This window comes from Brassica rapa, chromosome A09 (genome assembly GCF_000309985.2).
Source record: "Brassica rapa cultivar Chiifu-401-42 chromosome A09, CAAS_Brap_v3.01, whole genome shotgun sequence".
NCBI lineage: Eukaryota > Viridiplantae > Streptophyta > Magnoliopsida > Brassicales > Brassicaceae > Brassica > Brassica rapa.
The window spans coordinates 1,157,257-1,177,014 of NC_024803.2; the positions used below are offsets into that span (position 1 = coordinate 1,157,257).

The window sequence follows — 19,758 nt, forward strand, 5'->3', positions numbered from 1 at the left end:
AGAGAGAGATGAAAGTGGGTCCTACTATTTACAATATAGTTCTGTTTTAACTTGGAAAACCCAACGACATGTGATGAAGTTAGAGAAAAGTGTGTGTGTAGCATAAACTGTCTTATTGTGTTATAAATAACTTAAAACTGTCTTTGAGTGTAATTCTTTCATTTTTATATGCACCAAATCCTCTTTGGCTTATGAGAATGTTGTAATTTAAAGATTTTTTTTGTTTTTGTTAGTTCATCAATTTCATAATAAGTTTTGATTTTAGAGTTTTGGTTTCCGCTAGAAACTACTGTAATATTTTTAAAGGAAAGTTATCAAATAAGTTTGTATTGATAAACAGTTCAATCTCTCTTAGAAAAATATGGATCATCAATAATATTTAAACTCATTTCATTTTAGAATATAGGTGAATTATAGACTAATGTAAACTTCTGTATTTATAGAAAAAATGTTTAAATAGTTTGATCAACCAACCAGTTTTGTTTCTAGAGAGAAAAAATCGATCATCTAGAACGTCAGTGTTTGAAATCGATCTGGTTTATTCTATTTTGAGACGACATAGATGTGAAATGAAAATATTCTCGAGAAGACTTTTTATTGTAAGCTACAAACTTCACGTGACTTTCAACATGTCAGTAACACATGACCAAACACAACACACAAAAGTACCATGAAACACAACACAAGCAAGTTCGTAATAACTCCATCCCACCAAAGTCATCATCCTTTCTTACAAACACAACATTTATTCATCTTTTTATTCTTCTTTTTTACACCAACTAACTACTTCTTTCATTCAACGCAGAACTGGATCAATCATTCATCGTCGCTTAAAGGTACAGTTTTCACCTGAAAAAAACAAAACAACAAATCATAAGTCTGTAACGAGCTAAGATCAATGAGAGCTTATTATACTGAAGAAGAATGAATCAAAGAGTTTGTGAAAATGTGACCAAGTCGCGGAACTTGAGAATGTAGAACATCTCAAGGTATCTTCTAGTCTCACGACGCTCCAGCTTCGATACGTATTTCCAGAAACCATACACACCAGCTAGTGTCATTAGCCTCTCAGAGTATATCTTCCATGTGTACCTACACCCATACCATATTGACTTCAAAAACTTTTGGATCAACATACAATAATCCTAAACGTTATTACATGACGTGGTTATTAGACTAAATAAAAAGCTATAAATGATTATACTTTTAAAAATTAATGAACATCAAACTAAATATAAACGGAAATATTTTTTTCATTTTTAAAAGTTATTATTTCTGCTCGTAGTGCAGGAGACCCTCTAGTATTTTTAATATAAAAAGGGAAAATTATATTCATAATGAAAATAAAAGGTTGAAAAAATAAATAATTGAAATAGTAAAAATAACTTTTGTATCAAAAATAATCCTAAACGTTTTTTTTACCTTTCATATATCCTCTGCAGTCCAGAATCTGATACTTTGTTCCAATGGTTAGGATCTTCCTTACAGCGTTGAAAGAACTCAGCCATAATGTTACCAGCTTGCTCAGGATGGTACGGATCAATATGGAAACCAGACACCCCATGCTCTATAATCTCAGCAGGCCCACCGTGCAGAGTGGCGAAAGTAGGAAGCCCACAAGTCATTGCTTCCACCACCGTAAGCCCAAAGGCCTCGTAGAACGCAGGCTGAGCGAAAGCACCTTTTGTATCCGCAATGTAACGGTAAAGCTCGCCGTTTCGAGCTCGGTTAGTCTGAGCCGTTATCCAACGAAACTGTCCTTCAAGCTTGTAGTTCTTTATAAGGCCATGCATCTTCTCAATCTCTGAGATCTCTTCTCTGTCTTTGGACTTGTTCACGTCAATGTTGCCAGCTATTACGACCAGGTTCACCAGCTCCCTCAGCTTTGTGTTCTTACCGTACATCTCAACTAAACCCGAGATGTTCTTCACTTTGTCTAGCCTTGCCATAGAGAAGAGTAATGGCTTCGACCTATCGCTCAATGTACCACTGAAATAACACAAACATGAGATTATTCTTTCAAAAAAATAATGTCAATAGTACTGTTTTTTTTTTAATTTTTATTTTTTCAATATTACTTACACATGCTCATCAGTTTGCTCAGGGCTATAGAGCATTTCTTCAATGGAACCATGTAAAGCTGTGAGTCTCTTTTCACTTTCGGTAAAAGGGAAGTAAATGGTCATGTCTGCTCCAGGTGAGACTATGTTGAACTTTGGATCAAACACATCGATGCCGTGAACTACTCTGTATAGCCCCGGGAGCGTAAAAGCTCCATGGCTTTCGTATTGACCGACCGTGTTCTTCCTGAACAAAACACCAATTAAATGAGAACTAGCACATAAGAAAAAAAAAAAACAGTTCTAGATATTAAGTAGTGTCACTTACGTTCCTGCGATCTCTTGGTAAGTGCTTGTGATGATGAAGTCTGCGTTGTTCATGGCGATTAGATCAGCAGTGAACTGGCAAGAGAAGTGGTACTTGTTGTCGAAGTCTTTCCAGTAAATGTCCGAGTCTGGATACTTTGTTTTCTCCAGAGCATGTGCAATAGTGCACTGTTTATGTCACAAACAATATCAAGAGTCCATAACTGTGATGCTTCTTATAGGTTAAAAAAATAAAAGAAACTTACTTGTGTAACACCCATTTTATGTGCCATTAACGATGCAACAAGGTTTCCATCGCTATAGTTACCGATGATAAAGTCAGGAACTCCTCGTAGTTCGCCGACGATCTCGCTTGCTGCATCCTGATCTCTTAAAGAGAATGTATCAGTGAACTCTTACATAAGAAAAAAAAACCTCAAGAAAGCTAACCTGAGCATAGTTTTCTAGGTAAGGCCATACGTCGAATCTTGAAATCCATTTGCGAAGGATCCCTTTATCAGACCTAAAGGGAACTCGGAGGATGTGTGTATGCTCAGTTCCGCTTACTCTCTCTAACCTCTGGTTGCATGTAGTTCCTTTCGCGTCTGGTATTAGTCTTGTTACCTTGGGAGGCAAGGAAGAAAAGCTGTAGTCTACCTTGAGAGATAAGTTATTATCAAACAATCAAAACTTACAATGAGAATCCTAGGTGTTATGTCCAGTCCTTGTCTCTTTATCCTCAACAGCATTTCAGTCTCAAGGGCTCGAACTTGGTCTAGAATGTAAACAACCTGAAAAAACATCAAAAAATCTTTAAAAGACTAATCGAAATCCGAAAAAGACAAGGGTTTTTGGGAGATAGATACTTGTCCACCAGTGTCAGGCAAGCCTAGGACATTAGCTTGTCCGAAATATCCATGTGGAGATAAGATGACAACGTTGAAAACCATTGGCACCATCCCAAGAAACTTCTCCAAGGAGGAAGGATCAGGAGCTTGAAGTATATCAGAGAGGAGATACATCATTTCGAGTACTCGTGCCGCGGTATCTCCCCATCCTTTCTCAAACCCCATTCCTTGAATCGAATACTCGAATTCAGAGAATGGAGTTTCTTCTGGGAGCTTAGAGATGTGATCTTCTGCTTTACTAAGTTGGCTTTGAAGCCTGTATATGCTTTGAATCCGATCATTCAACATCAATGGCTACACACATAGAGATAAACATCATAAGTAGACCCGATTATTCAGAGCTAGTTAATGAATTATTGATTTATTTTATATATATTTTATATTTACATAAAATACATTTTTTAGGTTTAATTATAAAATTATTTTGATGAATTCAAAAGTATGTATACAAAACAAAAGAAGTTAGATCAATTTGTGGATTTGAATTAACATTAATACTAAATTTAACCGATTTAAACTATTTTGATCGATTTAAAAATGTTTAAACCGATTACAACCGATTTGGTGTCTGTTTGCCGAAACCGATTTTTAGAACCATGCTCATATCAAGCAGACAAGGAACACGAAAGCTTTATAGGAGTTAACTAACTTACATGACCTTTGTACTTATGAACCCTTAGGAAGTCAAGCAGAGGCTCCAAGCAATCTTTATTACGGAACATAACAGAAGACAAGTGACGGTTCAGAAACTGAACTCCATTCCCAATGGAAGACGACCTCGAAGGACGCGGCACGTTCGCGTTGAAAGGCTCGAAATCAAGCTCAAGGCAAAAAGGGTCGCTGCTGCTAGCTCCATCAACGAGTTCTTCTTTGAAACAAAGATACTCGGAGACTGTTAACTGTTCAACGCTTAGCTCGTAGACATTGACACGAACGTATTCCCAAACACCTTGTCTTGGTCTAACGGCTAAGGCAACGAACGGTGGTATCACTATGGCTTCCTATAAAATAGACACACAAAACTATAATTATACCCAGAAAGGAAAGAGTGATAAAAGTGGAAACTTTCAATCTCACCATTGCGGATTTGAGGATTTCGCCGAAAGGACCATCGGAGAGACTCTTCTTCCTTGCGTCGTCGTCTCCGATGATGGATTCGAGTTCGTCGATTAAGTTGTGCGGCTGAAGAATACCTTTGCCCTGATCAACGTACCTTTAACACCAAACAAACAATTTAATCAGAAGGGTCGAGATTTCTCAGGAAAATGAAGAAAATTTTCCAGGAAAAGCAAAATTTTCCCGGGAAAAGAAGGAAACTTTCCCGGAAAAATAAAATAAAAACTTTCTCGGAAAGGATCAGGCTTTACCTGGAGAGAAGAGCGACGAGTTCGTTGCGGTGAGCGGAGAGCGTGTCCTGCACGCGGTCTCTCATGCTTAGGATCCTAGTGAGTTTAGGGTTTGACATGATGAATTGATTGCTTCTGGCTTTGAATGATCGAATCAGCAACGAGGGCTATTACAAAAGGAAAGAGCTTTGAGTGATTCTAGAGAGAGAAGAGGAAGAAGACGTGTTTGATCTGCTCTGTTTCTGATCGAAGTGACGTGTTTGTGTAAGGGAGAAAGCATGTGATTGTGTGATAATGTAATGTTGTATATTTGTAAGTAGGTGTACATATACTTTACAATTTTTTAGGAATAGTAAACCAGTGGTGGATGGAGGCTCCGGCTTGCGAGTGTTGTTGCTCTGTTTTGAAAGCGGTTTTATCGAGTAGTATAGTAGAAATTACAGAGGAGGAAGACAAGTGGTGTTCTGTTTTCGCGCCACGTTGTTTCTAGAAATGTTTTGTTTTTTCCTGCTTTCTTCGAAAACTAAATATCAGTGACCGATCAAATTATGAGTATTTTCTCAAATTATATACTTTTCAGTGGATCGCTTCTGCGGTTTATAAATTTTGGGCTTAACTGATCCTTGTTGGGCCTATGTGGTTATATGGGAAATGCGTGTAGACATATATGCTGTATCAAATTGAAAGTGGAAACAAATGCGTAGAATTTTTTTTTTCTTAAGGCCGAATGCTATTGAGAGATATAAAAAATACTACGATCAATTTTACAGCCGACAATTCTACTTAATTTTTGAGGATCTATGCATGATTGCATAACCTGAATAGGTCTATGGAATCTATAACGGTGGTACTCTTTACGTTCCACTGCATATCTACATTAATTCGCATAATTTTGTTTTTTTTGAAAATTAATTTAGATTTTCCGGCGTAGAAAATTAATGCGTAAGAAACTAAGAATGTCTTTTATGTATCCTATCGTCGTATGATCTATCATGACTTTTCATCTAATTATGTTGTCCTTCAGAATATATCTTATCTATAAACGGTTTTGTGAAATACATCCCATCTTTCTCTTATGTGCAAGTATAAGGTTTTACAAGAGTATCTACATATTACATTTGTATGTTCATCCCACTCTCTGGTCTCTATATACAATGACTTAAGATTTATTGGACACAAAAACATCTAAAAAGAATTTGACTCTTTTTAAGTTTGTTTTTTCTTTGCAAAACAAAATGATATGTTTCAAGAATATTATAAGAGCTCTCTCTACCTCTACTTCGAGCAACCAGACCCTTGCTTATCTTTTCCAGAGAACATGACAAAACTTCATGGCCAAGAACATGACCCCTTTGGCTTTTAACACTCAAGAACTTGAGCATTATCTACTGATCTTGGCCAGCTGCAACCACTGGACCACCCCAACACACCCGAGATTAGATCCACCTTTACGCAAACGCTAACCTGAGAGGTATAGATACATAGTGACACTGGTTAGGTTTACTGATCCAAACCAAAAGAGAGTTTTAGTACATTGGGACATAAATATATATTACCAAACTTTCAGTGTATGCTTCTATTTGAAACAACATTACTGCTAATCCTCTTCCTCTGTCAATCTCAGCCTTCAAAAACAACACGACGTTTGTCAGATAAGTCGTTAGAAACTATAAAGTTTCAGAAGTAACGTTTTACAGTTGAAGCACGCACCACGCAAGAACATACTGTGATGCCTTCAGCTGCAAGGACTGTTGTAACCTCTGCGATTATGCCTGCAAAATATATAAACAAAACAAGTTTGATTTGTCTATAAGATAAAGAGAGATGGTTGTGGATTAACATACCTTTACGAGCCATGGATACAACACATAACCACTCGATGGAGTGACCTTCCAGATGATGCCATGAGTCGATCTTACTGGCTCGCCAGCTGTCTAAACCGGGCAGCACTTCTTTGTACGCAGGGATGTTAGCAGGAAAAATCTTGGCAATTCCATCTCCAGGTGAGAAGAACTCTGGATTCTCCAGACTCGAGTTCTTGACGGCTTTGTTGTGTTTCCCATTCACCTTTGGGACCCAAACGCTACCGTTTTGAGAAGCCGGTGTTGCGTTTCTGCTTTTCTCTTGTGACTGGAACTGCTTAACATTAACGAGAATTTTCTCCCACCACTGTAAGCTCTTTCTTGAATCTTCCGTGAGGTCTTCCACGTCACTGTCAGAGTCCGCCACAAAGTCATTGACTCGATCCTGGGTTATTTCTGCAGCACATTGCGCAGCTTGCTCCCTTAGAAACTGGATAAAGTTGAGAGGTATCATCAATTAGTAAAGGGTGAGCCAATTAGTATAACTTAAGAAAATAAAAAATAACATACCCTCATAATCTTGTGTCTTGCACTCCTTGTTTTGGCGTGTTGCAACCACTGTTTATGTCTCTGGAAAGCAGATTTGCTTGAGAGGGCCTGTGATGTGACGATAATACAAAAACATGAGAGCTCACAGAACCTAGGTATTATTAGAGCATGACAAAGGCAATCAAAATTTCCCTACGCAGGACAAAATGATAAGAAGAAAATGGCAAACATGCAAGAGAGAAAAGTTACACACGTTGTAGGTGAGTATCTCCACGACCTCGGCATTCTCAAGAACGTGCGTTGGGGAAACAAGATTACCATTCACCTACAGTTTCAAGCAGTTGTTGCCCGTCTTGAAAGATGATAAATAGAGAATTCAAAGATAATATCATGAAAGTGGAAAATACCTTTGCTGCAACCATCTTGTTTCCGATCTCCGTGTGAATCAGATAAGCGTAGTCAACAACGGTGGCCCCTTTAGGAAGGTTCTTTATCTGCAAGTAGAATGCCAAAGCATCTAAGCAAAGACTTGAAAGTTTAAGATGAATGTTTCCAGAGGCTTAGTCTTTACCTCTCCTTTAGGTGTGAATACAAACACACGACTACCTAAAAGATCCCTCGTAATAGTATCCACAAATTCTCTAGAGCTCATGTTACCCACAAACTCCTCTTGCCATTCTCTAATTGCATTTAGCCACCCGATCTGGAAAAAGAAACTGTCATAACTAACTTCATACTGTGGAAGGCAAAAAATAAAGATATATCACCGCCTACTTCTAGAATGTTTCTCTGCGTTTTTTACTTGCGAGTATGGTAAAAAAAAAAGTACCCTAAGTGCAAAATCTGCATTGTTGAGGCAACCTGTCTTCCCCCTTGACTTTCTACCTAAAGGAATCGGATTTTCAGCTAACTCAGCAGAAAGAGCTCTGCCATTGTAGTAAACAGCGATTCCCCTTTCAGCTATCAAGTCCATCTCCTCGGTTCTGATCTGCAGTGAGAAATGCACCCAATCAAATCAGCCTTTTAGAAATTTCCCCATAACTCAAACATATTCGTATTTAGCGTTTTCCTAAGAACTGTGATGAAATATATCATGTAATACCTGAATCTCCAGCCGAAACATACTCTCATACAAGAACGGAATCACAGTAGTATGGAGGCTTTGGTATCCATTAGGCTTTGGTGTCGCAATGTAATCTTTCATCTGTAAGATAAAGGAAAGACATATGCTCAGATGTAATGTAGTGAAAATAAATCCTGAAAGAACAAAAGATCAAATACATACAGTTCGAGGAATAGGTTTCCAGATCTCATGAACTAGCCCTAGAACATGATAGCATATCTGCATTGATGAAAGAGTGAGAAAGTTAAGCGACCAGAAAGAATTGGACCAAAAGATACCCTTTTCATTGTGGCTTCACCTGTTGTGGACTGCACAGAGGCCCGACCCCCGCAGAAGGTTTTGGCTTTACAACAATCCGTAACTGCTAAAATAAACAAATTTAGAGAAGCAACGTTAACAATCAGATTTAGGCTGGCAGACGGAAGTTCTGTATTTGAGAATTTTGATACAACTTGGAGATGAGTGTAAAACACAAACCTGAGCAATCTGGTTGTAATCATCAATGGATCCTTTTGATTTGAGTGCAGCTTTGTATATGCTGCATGTAATAATAAGAGACTTCAGATACAGGAGAAAAGGCTATGTTACAGAGTAAAACGAAGAAGTCACTTATTGGATTCACCTGTAAGTTTCCTTGCAGACAGATCGAACGTCAGTGTTCACAGTAACAAGGTCCAAAAACTGATCATCTTCAATCTTTTTCACCAAAATTCTGTTTGCCTACCATACACATTAGGTCTGTGTGAATACGGATGGAATAAATAAGACCAGATGAATTCACAATACGAAAAGTCAAAGAACTTGCATGTTATGTACATCTTTCTCTAATTTCTTTCCCTTTATAGTCAACGTTTTCGCAATTTAAGCTAAGAGCCTATTATAAGTTGAAGTTACCTCAGTGAGTTCTTTCTCATTCTCTTTGTAGAGGTTAGCGATCCTGCTTGTGACTTTCTCGTAATCATCAGCACTTACGTACATGAAAGACAGATTTTCCAGTTCAGACTGCAAGATTAACACAACAAAACTTAAAACGCCGTGGACACAGCAGCTGATGGAACCAGAAACTCCATGCTACCTTGTGAAAAAACACTATCAAGATTAATAGCAAACAAAAAAGTAGAGGGTTATACCTTTATTGAATACATTCCAAGCAATTTCGCTAAAGGAGCAAAGACTTGCAAAGTCTCCGCTGCAATGCTGGACTGAAAAAAGTTCAAAAAATCGTTGGGTATCACGCATGAAACATAGAGTGAAAGCGGTATGGGCAACACATCTGAACTACTTGAAGGAATCACCTGCTTATGGGGAGGCATGTGGCAGAGAGTTCTCATATTATGCAACCGGTCAGCTAGCTTGACAATAATGACGCGGACCTGGAACGAAGCAGTTAGGTTTGCTGATGAATAATACAACCACACCAACTGAAACACAATCATATAAAATTGGAACCTCGTCTGTCATCGCCAGAAACATCTGCCGCAAATCATCTGCTTTAACATCTTGTATTGATTCAGTATCGGTTTTACACTTCAACTTTCCCAGTTTTGACACCTGATAGATAGAACTTCATGTCAAAGGAAGCCCATAATTTATCCTTTATAAGGTTAGAGGACATGGAAGAATATGCAGACCTTAGTCTCCCCTTCTACTATGTGACGAACAGTTGCACCAAACTCTGCTTCTATCTTTTCGAAAGTAATAAAATTTGTATCCTCGACCGTGTCATGAAGTAATCCAGCAACAATAGACTCCCAATCCAATTCCTAAACAAGAACAAAAATAACTTATCAAGCTTTCCAGCTTATCCTCAAGCTAACGACATTCATAATTTATCATGCAACTCACAAGTTCCCCAAGGATACGAGCAACTGCAACTGGATGTATAATGAATGGTTCCCCACTACGTCTCTTTTGACCATCATGTGCCTCAAACGCTAACTGCATAAACCTTTCTTACTGAATCAAGAAACGAATACCGGAAAACTGAAATATACTCCAATAATTAACACGTCAAAGGGGAAATGATATAGGATGTAGGTGAAAGAGGCCTTTTATATATAAAAGAAACTTATATCATCATACCTTGAGGCCCTTTTGAACATACTCTAATTCTTTACAGGATAAGTAAGATATCGCTGGGAAAAGGTCCTACAGAGATAACCCACCCATCAAAATGATTAGATACTGTGGGAGTAAGTGCCATTAAATTGACGAGCATAGGCCATAGGGTCTACTACCTCCCATAATGTTTCGATGGTAACATCGTCGGAAGCACCAGAAGATTCAGATGATAAGCAATACAGTTCACATCTTCTATGACCACCACAAGATGATCTGGAGCTCAAGATTTTTCTCACATTTACAAAGTGAGTAACCTCAGAGAAACCTACTTCATATTCATAACTCTGCCAAGCGCACTACATTATGCAAAGGAGTGAGCGTAAGGAACTTCAAGATGAGATGGCAAAAACATCAAAGCCAACTCAACACCTAGCTACATAAGCAAAAAGAACAAAGGATACTTACAGATTTTACTCTACTCTTTCTTCCACTTCTGCCACATAGATACAAAGAACACACAGGCGGATGAGCAGTGCTAGCTAGAAACCCAGTTAACGCTCTAGGAGCTTTCCAAGCACAGGAGAGAGCATTGCAATCACTTCTTACATTCCCGTCTCCTTTCGTTAGATTGCATATGTTCACACATTCCACAGACACTGCAATGTAGCCACACAAAACCATTAAAAATTGACCAAAAAGGGAAAAAAAAACGGATGCATGGATTCAAAGCAATTAATTTCAGATAAAAAGTAGGTTAAACTGTGGTCCTCAACAAGAAAGGTAGGATGTGTTTAGTTGGCACATAAAAATTTACTCAAAAAAGCACTAGTCTACAACCTAACCGTTCTAAATCCAACTTTCCTACGTTTTTCAGTGACCCACCAAGTGGATTCTCTCTTTCTGCCTCGCATACACATACACAGAACACTAGAAAACTCCATAACAGGTGAGTACACGATGGCAAGAACGAGAACTAAACTAGTTTCAAAATACATTCCCGTCTCCTTTATTTAGATTACATATATTCACACATTCCACAGACACTGCAATGAACCCCCAACAAAACAATAAAACATTGCCCAAAAAGGAAAAAAAGTAGATGCATAGATTCAAGGCAATTAATTTTCAGATAAAAAAGTAGGTTCCTTAGCCAGTAATAGAAAAATGTGGTCCTCCACAAGAAGGGTATGCACATGAAAGCTTACTCAAAGAGGCACTAGTCTACAACCTAATCATTCAAAACCCAACTTTCCTACGTTTGTTCAGTGACCCACTCAAGAGGATTCTCTCTTTCTCCCTAGCACATATACACAGAACACACAGGTGAGTGCACGATGGCAAGAACGAGAACTAAATTTTTGTGGTACTTGATTGATCCCATTCATTCCCAGGAGATTTTCACAGCTATTAGTCCACAAGGTCCTAATACAAAACTGTGGTCCTCCCCAAGAAGCACTAATCGCTCCCAACAAACACTAGAAAAGTATCTATCACCCAAAGTGGATTCTCTCTTTCTCCCTCAGCAACACATAAACACAGCCGCTAGTAAACTCCATAACAAGAGTGTGAAACTAAACTAGCTTTCAAAATGTTATGGCGACAATATAGTCGTAAAAAGGCTCGTCCTTTCTCCATTTCTCTCGTGAATACATACACGATAGCAAGAACGAGAACTAAACTAGCTTCCCTGCAACACAGTCGTTTAAAGTCTCGTTCTTTCTCACTACAACAGCCTAATAAGCTAAGTCGCTAGTCTCAGTACACAATTGCGTTGTGGAATCAATTGGAGATAAGAACATAGCAATCGTCCTAAGCAAAGGGAGCACGCACCGGACATGGAAGAAGCAGAAGCCATTGCTAATGAGGCAAATCAATCGCACTGAATCGATCCACCATTTGATCTGAAAAGTAATTCCGAAATGGGTAGAGACGGCGATTGGGAACTCTGACGGAGAAGAGGGGCGAGCGAAATTTCGAAAGTTTTGGAGATTTTTGAAAGGATAGAATATAGAGAGAGAGAGAGAAGCGCACAGTGATGTGAGGAAGAAGAAGAGGGGAGAGAGAGAGAGAGATAATCAGCTCTTTGGGTAAGTCCTGACCACACAAATGCCCTCCGCAGACTAACTAACAAGAGGAAAATTGCAAAGATATTTTTCCCCCTTTGTGGTAAATGTTAAACAATTATATATGTCCCGTTTGTGTTAATATACTTTTTGAAATCAATATTTTAGGATTTCGGAATTAATATGAAAACTAGTCTTTGATCCGCCCGTCCGCGCGGGTGGTTGTTCTTCATAATCATATGTTTTTAACTTTTGAAAATTTAATTAATTTAATTGTTTGTATTCATTAAGTTATAGATTCATAGGTTTTTCAGGTTGACAATTGGTGTGTCTTGTTTAATGTGATTAGATTTCATTTATAAACTATGAGATTGTGTTTTTCTTTTATTATATTTTTATTCAGTTTATTTGGTAAATTAAACAGTAAAATATTAAAGTTTTAAGTATATTGTGGTTTTTTAAATTATATTATAAATATTTTGTTTTAAAGTTGAATATAAAGTTCAAAATTTTTATTGAGATTTTTAAAACAAATACATTATGTAGACAAACCAAAACAATAATAAAACCGAGTTACCAAAAAACATACAAAATAAGAAGAATGTAAAAAAAAAATAAGGATAGATTTTGAAAACTTTTATTTAGCAAACCTAATTAATGTTATTAAATTGGGTCATTTTAATGAAAAAGTCAGTACATTATAATGAAAATTTTCCAATAATTCAAGCTCATATGTTTATATTTGATAAATCTATTTTATTAAAATCGGAGTGAATTTTATTTAACATACAATATTTTATTTTACGTAAAATATTTTATTTGAAAAGATAGATTCGTTAATATGAATAAACATATTAATTATTTCTAGCTTATAAATAAACACATTAAAATACAATATAAACAACCAACAAATTATAAACAATTAAAAACATCGATCTATCAGAAATGTTGTATACTATAAATCGAAAACAAACCCTCATATAGATGTATGTGATATATCATGTTTTTAATGACTTTTAACATCTAGTTTTAACTCATTCTAATCATTTAGAATGTATATTAGGTGTATATATTGTATTTGCATGAATAATTGCATAAAAAACGATTAAAATGCACACTTGAGAAGTTTGAGACAAAATTGTGAGGTTATTTCTATGAATTTAGAAGTATTGGGGCAAATGTGAAAACAATAGAAAATTCAGGTACCAAGGTTACAAAAATGGAATATTTGCTGGGTCTAGATAATATAATTGAAAGGTTCTGGGTTGATTTGGAAGGATGTTTTTGCAATTTACAAAGCCTTTGGCCGATTTGAAAATAATCAAACATATTAGGGACATAAAGTGCAAATATAGAGAAGTCAGCCATGGATATGGATCGAGCTTTTATCTTCGCCGGATCGGGAGCTTGACGATGCCGGTGGCCATGACGACGAAGCTCACGATGCAGCAGAGACACGGAATGGAGACGCCACTCTTTATGCAGCAAGGCGGCAGAGATGGAGACTGGAGGCCATGGAGGAAGAAGAGCCATGGTGGATAGGTGAGCACGGCCTCAGAGCAAGTGAGCCGACGACGGCGAGATCAGGAGCCACCTCGGAAAGCTTTCATGGACCACTGTGCGATTTGGGAAAGACAATTGAAGATTTCTGGTATGTAAAAAATAATATTCTGATTTAGAATCAGATAAAACGACAATGTTTTGGGCAGTGGCAGAAGATCGTAATTATTTAGGAAAAGTCTGGAGTAATACTAAATGTACTCATGTTTTAATAGTTTAGATGGCCTCGTCAATAACATGTTTCATTTATTAAATGCTTATAATAATAACATATAAGAATGCGACTATTTTAAAGTAGATATTAAAAATTATTATCTTTTTTTTGTGTGAAAACTATATTTAGATGTAAGCATAGCAATTTAAACTTCATAAACCCTTTATAATATTGTTAATTTTAGTCTTTATTTAAGTAACTTAAGTCTTGATTCTCAGATTAATTAGTTACTGACTCCATCCAAAATTTTGGAAATTATTAGTTAACATAAATATTAACAAATTATGAAATTTTGGATATGACTATGCAATAAAACATATGATATAACTTTTGGAATCTTTTTCGTGTTTGCAAAAGTATAAAGGGAATGAAATATATGTTTGTTAAATTTTGTTAGATGTGTGGAAATGTAGATAAAAACACATTAGAATTATAATTTTCTCTGTTTTTATTATTTTTTGGATAAATATATTATTTTAATATTTTATATAGCTATTAAACCAATTGTAGTTTGATAAACCTAACCTGCTTTTAAGTTTAAAATTTATTGTTATAACCCACTAACTAGATTTTGATCCGCGCTTGGAAAGCGCGAATTTTTGGATTATATTATAGTACAAAGTCTTACTATATCGAAAATATAATTTTTAACAGTTATATAATATACGAATTAGTTTGTTTGAGATTTTATATGTACACTTTTACGTAAGTTTCTTTTAGGCATGAGAATTATATCCAGATAAAAAAAAAACTGAACCGATCCGAAAATATAGGTTTAGTTCAGGTCCAGAGAAGATATTCTATTGGGTTTTTTTGGATCCGCAGGTTTTTGTTTGAGTCTGGGTCCTACCATAGACCCGATCATAAATATGTTGTGTTTATTAGGTATATGTGGATATTTCAAATATGTTCCGGTATTATGGATATTTTTTTAAAGTTTTTGGTTTACGATTTTAGTTTTTGATTTCAGGTAAATTTTCAAATTAAAAAAAAATTGGGTATTATTCATTTCATCGTGTCAGATTTTGAAAAAGATTTTGAATTTTTAGGTATTTGAATTTTTTGGGTATTTGTTTGGAGTTTCAAATATTTTTCAGATTTTTTAGATATTTTGATTTTTTTTTAGGATTCTAAATACCCAAACATATGTGGATCCATTACGTCCATATCATGTCCAACAACCTTTTGATATAGATTTTTAACGTTATTGTACAAAAACATGGTTGATAAAATATTTTTCTGAGTAAAGGTATCATAAGAAATAATATTAGGATATGTTAAAAATATTTAAAATATTGTATGGTTAGAATGATTAATGGTATTACCAAAAAAAAAAGTTATACATGACTCCAACAAATTTTTTATATTAATTTTTTTAAGACTATTTTTCTTTTAATAGTATTGCTTTGTTTTTAAGTGAAAAGTATATAAAAGTATAATATCTAAACCAATAATTTTCAAAATCGTGAATAATCAATACTGATATCGCGAAGTAGGGTTAACTTTAACAGAACCAATGAATTTATACATTTTTGTGAATGTAACATGAATATTCAGAAAACTCATTTTTAAATATGAAAATATCTATCAAACTATAGACGGTTGAAAATTTAGTATATGATATGAGATTTTAGTGGAAAAGTTTATATATGATATGATTACTTTATTATAAAGGAAATAAAAAGTTAGAATGTACACATATATGTGATTAAAAATCAAAATGGTAAATATAGTAATAGTAGTGATTAGGATTTAGGAGTGAAATTTGAATAAATAAATAAATTGAATAAATTATTATTAGAGAAATATATAGTAACATATTGTTACTCTAAATTTAAGGTAAGACTAAAAAATAATGAGATAAATGAAAAGGTCCAAACAACTTTCATAGGTAGATTTTCTAAGACTTCTTCCCTTTTAATAGTATTGATGAAAAAATAATAAAAACATAACTATAAACAACTTTTTCCAAAAAAAATATCTTAGAAAACGGATGGGGTAGAATAATGAATTTTTGAAATTAGGTTTTAGGTTCCTTTTCAAAAAAAAAAAATCATATGTACATATAAATTTGTGAAAAGCAGTCTGAATATTTTGGTTATGTTTTATTTATATTTTGATTATATTTGTATACAAGGATATATGTATTCTATTAATTTGGAGAGAAGTAAATTTACAACTTAAAATTTAGGGAGAATAAATTTATAACTTGAAAAATAACGCGAAGTTATAGATCAATAGAGATATATGATGTTATATAATAATTTTTGTGGGAAAATATATCGTTAACCCATATAATTATATATATACTCCAATATGCTCATTCAAAATTTTCCCAAAACAAGTATATTACATATCGTTTCGCTTACACCCACAAATCAACCAAACCATTTTTTAGATATTATAACAAATACATACATATAAATCAAGTAACCACAACAGTAAGCTTATGGAGTTAAGATAGTGTTGATGAGAAGAGCGTCCTTGCAAAGCTTCAAGAAATTGGTGTTTCTGCGAGCAAGCTCGGCATCATTACCAGCACGTTCGCTCAAAGCATCTTCACAAGCCTCTCCATCGCTAATCGCCGTGTTAAGCCAAATATCAACATCAATGAACGCATTTGCGAGCAAAGCGGCGAGAGAATCGTCCAGCTGCGCGACTGCATCTAAGTAGTTCTTGGAGCAGTCATCGAGTGTGTCCTCCAAAGCCGGCTCGAGGTTCCTCTGCTTCAGTTTGGATTTGATGTAGAAAGACGTGTCTGAAGCGTTTGTGGACGCGACGCTTAACGCGATCACACCGAGTTTAGGCGCAGTTGCGGTTTCTGACTCGTGACGTGAGGTTAGGCTCGCAACGCAAAACGCTTTGTCTTCGGATTTCTCGCAGAGTTTCTCGGCTAGAGCTTTGCCTGTCTCGGTGAATGTTGGCGGTGGAGCTTTTCCGGCGATGACCACCGTGACGACGATGGAGAGGAAAAGGAGAAAGATCCTTCCGACCATTTTCATCTTTTTTTTGTTAGGTTATGTTTCTTCTTTTGCTCTCTTCTCGTAATTATTACAAAGGATCAAACTGAAAGTTAGTTATATAAGGAGTTTACCAAATAGGTATTTTTGGTTATTCTATTTGAAGTTTTTGTTTGTTGGCTACCTCCAGTCTATCTTTAGGTGATTCTCGTGGTTTAGGCTCGAAGAGCTTCGTGCCATGTTTCTTATTGTGGGTTCAGAGACATTTTTGTAACGAGAAACAAGGCCAACGCACGTTTGTAAATTTGTAATGACCTTAAGATATACAAATTAGGTTTTTGTTATTCTTATCACTTCTTACTTGGGTTTATAGGATTCGGTTCCTTAATTTCAAATATATACATCCAACCTAAAAATTTAAATGAAGGTACCAAAAATGTTCCAACGGTTAAAATTCTTAAATTACCTAATAAAAATATTTAGATGTCAAATGTTCAACTTCTGTTGGAGAAAATGTACTTAAATAATTATGGATCTCCCTTTATACGAGTATATGTTTTTTTTTGCTAAAATGTGAATATCAAATTAATGAAAAGTTTAGGTTTACAAGCCTATAATTGTGTTTCCTTGGCAAAAAAGAATAAAAACAAGGAGAACACATTGGGAGATTAGGGTGTTTGGTCACGAGTATACGTACCAAAAACCTTCTAATCATTAAAGATATTACAAAAAGTAATGAAATAACCATTTATCTATTAATTTGTTTAATGATTGATTAGTGATGTATAATATTTGATTTGTGAAATTTTTTTTTTCGTCGAAATTTTCTTTTATTCAACATAAAATTGATATAATACATTACATCAAGAATGACACAAATAACTTAATCTGACCCGTTGAAAATAGGATACGACAAATATAAGTACAAGAGATATCAATGATGAAGTCTATACCAGATGATTTTGTTCCACGGGTTTTAACAATCAAAATGCTATTCCACATTACAGCAGTCACCTACATGTAAAATTTGAGTTATTGTCAACTTTGTAAATAAATGTGTGAGGATAATGGGTCAAGTATATATTGGGCTTCAAAAAGGCCCATGATTGTTTTTTGCGGACGGGTAGTAAGTAACCCTAGAGAAGGTCATATATAAACACATTTTCTTCTTTGTAAAGCTCTTCTCCGCACCAAAACAAGTCTCCACAAGGAAGGGAGAAAGAAGCAAAAATGGTGTCTCTGAAGATCCAGAAGCGGCTCGCTGCCTCAGTGATGAAGTGCGGAAAGGGCAAAGTATGGCTCGATCCTAACGAAAGCCATGACATCTCCATGGCCAATTCGCGTATGTGTTTCTTCTTCATGCCTTTTCTCCTTTTGCATTCGTATCTGCTGATTGAAGCTTGTTGATAAGTATGGTAGCTTGATTCGTTGAATAGTATTGAGTTTGAGCTCGGATTCACTATGTTTATACTTGCGATCGAAGCTTGTTTGATGAGGATGATAGAAGAAATGGATGCTGTGTATATTAGTAGCTTTGATTCTTTGAATGATATTGAATTCAATCTGATATGGTTCTTGCATCTATTCTTCGTTTTGATGATTGATTGAGATTCTGTGTTGGTTTTTGTATGTATAGGCCAAAACATCAGGAAGCTTGTGAAGGATGGATTCATCATCAGGAAGCCAACAAAGATCCACTCACGCTCCAGAGCTCGCCGGATGAAGATTGCTAAGATGAAGGGTCGTCACTCGGGTTACGGTATGTAACATTTTGGACCCACACACTCTTTGGAAATTACCACATACCCATTTATTCAATTGTTGTGTTATGGTTTAAGGTAAGAGGAAGGGTACCAGGGAGGCAAGGCTGCCAACGAAGGTACTCTGGATGAGGAGGATGAGAGTTCTGAGGCGTCTTCTCAAGAAGTACCGTGAGTCCAAGAAGATTGACAAGCACATGTACCATGACATGTACATGAAGGTCAAGGGAAACGTCTTCAAGAACAAGCGTGTTTTGATGGAGAGCATTCACAAGTCCAAGGCTGAGAAGGCTAGGGAGAAGACTCTGTCTGATCAGTTCGAGGCTAAGAGGGCGAAGAACAAGGCTAGCAGAGAAAGGAAACATGCTCGCAGAGAGGAACGTCTTGCCAAGGGTCCTGGAGGAGATATACCTGCCGCTGCACCTACTGCGCGAACCGCATAGTAAGTATTGATCATAAGAGACCAATCTGTTATTGATGTTGTGGTCACATGCTAAGCTTTTGCATTTGGTTGTTTGTTTCTTGTAGGGTCCTAGCGAAAATGTCTAAGAAGTGAGGAGAAAAAGCTTTTGGTCGATAGTGAATTTTTCTTTAGCATTGATTTTTGTATTTTTTTCTGTTATTCAGTTTTTTTGTCAAAACAACTTCTTTGCGACAAATATGAGAACCTTGGCCATTAGTTTTGTCAGTAATTTTATGTGTTTCAGGATATACTTGAATCTCTTCTCTAATCCTTGCTTTTTAAGATTTTGCTTGGAGACAATGAGTTCTCTTGTGTTCAGGCGAATTTATTATAAAAATTTTGATCACAAGTTCAATGTATTATGTTGAAGCATTTAACACTAGACAAAACATGGAATGGTTATGGTGGTGAATTATATTTTTTTTGACAATGGGCTTCGGTAAAGTGATTAATTAACTACAGACAACACTAGTGTATTTTTGGATACCTGATTTGTATTGGCAACATAATGTGGATATCAATCACACTAGAGTAATGTTCAATCAATCACTAGGTGGTAGTTATGCGGTGTTACATGAGATTA

General features: G+C 35.9%; 4 protein-coding genes across 7 annotated transcripts; 1 reads left to right on the forward strand and 3 right to left on the reverse strand.

The window, feature by feature from the left end:
* Window positions 1-561: 561 nt before the first annotated feature.
* On the reverse strand, window positions 562-5,009 carry LOC103836763 (sucrose synthase 3). Its single transcript, XM_009113055.2, has 12 exons — window positions 4,642-5,009; window positions 4,352-4,487; window positions 3,928-4,275; window positions 3,233-3,568; window positions 3,062-3,157; window positions 2,817-2,990; window positions 2,633-2,749; window positions 2,389-2,555; window positions 2,083-2,307; window positions 1,423-1,989; window positions 954-1,092; window positions 562-849 (listed from the first exon to the last, which is right to left on the reverse strand). The coding sequence occupies exons 1-12, from the start codon at window positions 4,737-4,739 to the stop codon at window positions 817-819; spliced, it is 2,436 nt and encodes an 811-aa protein (XP_009111303.1). The 5' UTR covers window positions 4,740-5,009; the 3' UTR covers window positions 562-816.
* Window positions 5,010-5,666: 657 nt separating this feature from the next.
* Window positions 5,667-12,253, reverse strand: LOC103836764 (putative GTP diphosphokinase RSH1, chloroplastic). Of its 4 annotated transcripts, none has more exons than XM_033278751.1 (24): window positions 11,986-12,253; window positions 10,621-10,811; window positions 10,332-10,511; window positions 10,177-10,242; window positions 9,940-10,032; window positions 9,726-9,857; window positions 9,544-9,645; window positions 9,390-9,467; window positions 9,225-9,296; window positions 8,989-9,096; window positions 8,717-8,814; window positions 8,572-8,632; window positions 8,393-8,458; window positions 8,257-8,313; window positions 8,074-8,175; window positions 7,801-7,959; window positions 7,543-7,707; window positions 7,379-7,465; window positions 7,225-7,296; window positions 6,993-7,079; window positions 6,465-6,912; window positions 6,331-6,392; window positions 6,177-6,245; window positions 5,667-6,084 (listed from the first exon to the last, which is right to left on the reverse strand). In XM_033278751.1, the coding sequence occupies exons 1-24, from the start codon at window positions 12,008-12,010 to the stop codon at window positions 5,980-5,982; spliced, it is 2,685 nt and encodes an 894-aa protein (XP_033134642.1). In that variant the 5' UTR covers window positions 12,011-12,253; the 3' UTR covers window positions 5,667-5,979. The 4 variants fall into 4 exon arrangements, with proteins under 4 accessions (XP_033134642.1, XP_033134643.1, XP_009111304.1 ...); XM_033278752.1 differs by having other exon boundaries at window positions 8,393-8,455; window positions 11,986-12,252; XM_009113056.3 differs by having other exon boundaries at window positions 7,543-7,674; window positions 11,986-12,250.
* Window positions 12,254-16,274: 4,021 nt separating this feature from the next.
* On the reverse strand, window positions 16,275-17,057 carry LOC103836765 (putative pectinesterase/pectinesterase inhibitor 26). The gene has a single exon (XM_009113060.3). The coding sequence runs from the start codon at window positions 16,992-16,994 to the stop codon at window positions 16,440-16,442; it is 555 nt and encodes a 184-aa protein (XP_009111308.1). The 5' UTR covers window positions 16,995-17,057; the 3' UTR covers window positions 16,275-16,439.
* A 1,000-nt stretch (window positions 17,058-18,057) lies between these two features.
* Window positions 18,058-19,467, forward strand: LOC103836766 (60S ribosomal protein L19-1). The gene is made up of 4 exons (XM_009113061.3): window positions 18,058-18,294; window positions 18,589-18,711; window positions 18,791-19,154; window positions 19,241-19,467. Coding segments are annotated over exons 1-4 (600 nt in total). The 5' UTR covers window positions 18,058-18,182; the 3' UTR covers window positions 19,242-19,467.
* Window positions 19,468-19,758: the final 291 nt, after the last annotated feature.

Excerpts from the sequence above, each read along its gene's own strand:
- LOC103836763 (XM_009113055.2), bottom strand. The coding sequence starts at position 4,739 with ATGTCAAACCCTAAACTCACTAGGATCCTAAGCATGAGAGACCGCGTG. Across the intron at positions 2,750-2,816 it reads ACCTAGAAAACTATGCTCAG|GATGCAGCAAGCGAGATCGT; the intron begins GTTAGCTTTCTT and ends TTAAGAGATCAG. Across the intron at positions 2,556-2,632 it reads ATAAAATGGGTGTTACACAA|TGCACTATTGCACATGCTCT; the intron begins GTAAGTTTCTTT and ends TGACATAAACAG.
- LOC103836764 (XM_033278751.1), bottom strand. The coding sequence starts at position 12,010 with ATGGCTTCTGCTTCTTCCATGTCCG. Across the intron at positions 8,633-8,716 it reads GTCTGCAAGGAAACTTACAG|CATATACAAAGCTGCACTCA; the intron begins GTGAATCCAATA and ends TATTACATGCAG. Across the intron at positions 7,297-7,378 it reads ACAAGATGGTTGCAGCAAAG|GTGAATGGTAATCTTGTTTC; the intron begins GTATTTTCCACT and ends TTGAAACTGTAG.
- LOC103836765 (XM_009113060.3), bottom strand. The coding sequence starts at position 16,994 with ATGAAAATGGTCGGAAGGATCTTTCTCCTTTTCCTCTCCATCGTCGTC.
- LOC103836766 (XM_009113061.3), top strand. The coding sequence starts at position 18,183 with ATGGTGTCTCTGAAGATCCAGAAGCGGCTCGCTGCCTCAGTGATGAAG. Across the intron at positions 18,295-18,588 it reads CATCTCCATGGCCAATTCGC|GCCAAAACATCAGGAAGCTT; the intron begins GTATGTGTTTCT and ends TTGTATGTATAG. Across the intron at positions 18,712-18,790 it reads GGGTCGTCACTCGGGTTACG|GTAAGAGGAAGGGTACCAGG; the intron begins GTATGTAACATT and ends TTATGGTTTAAG.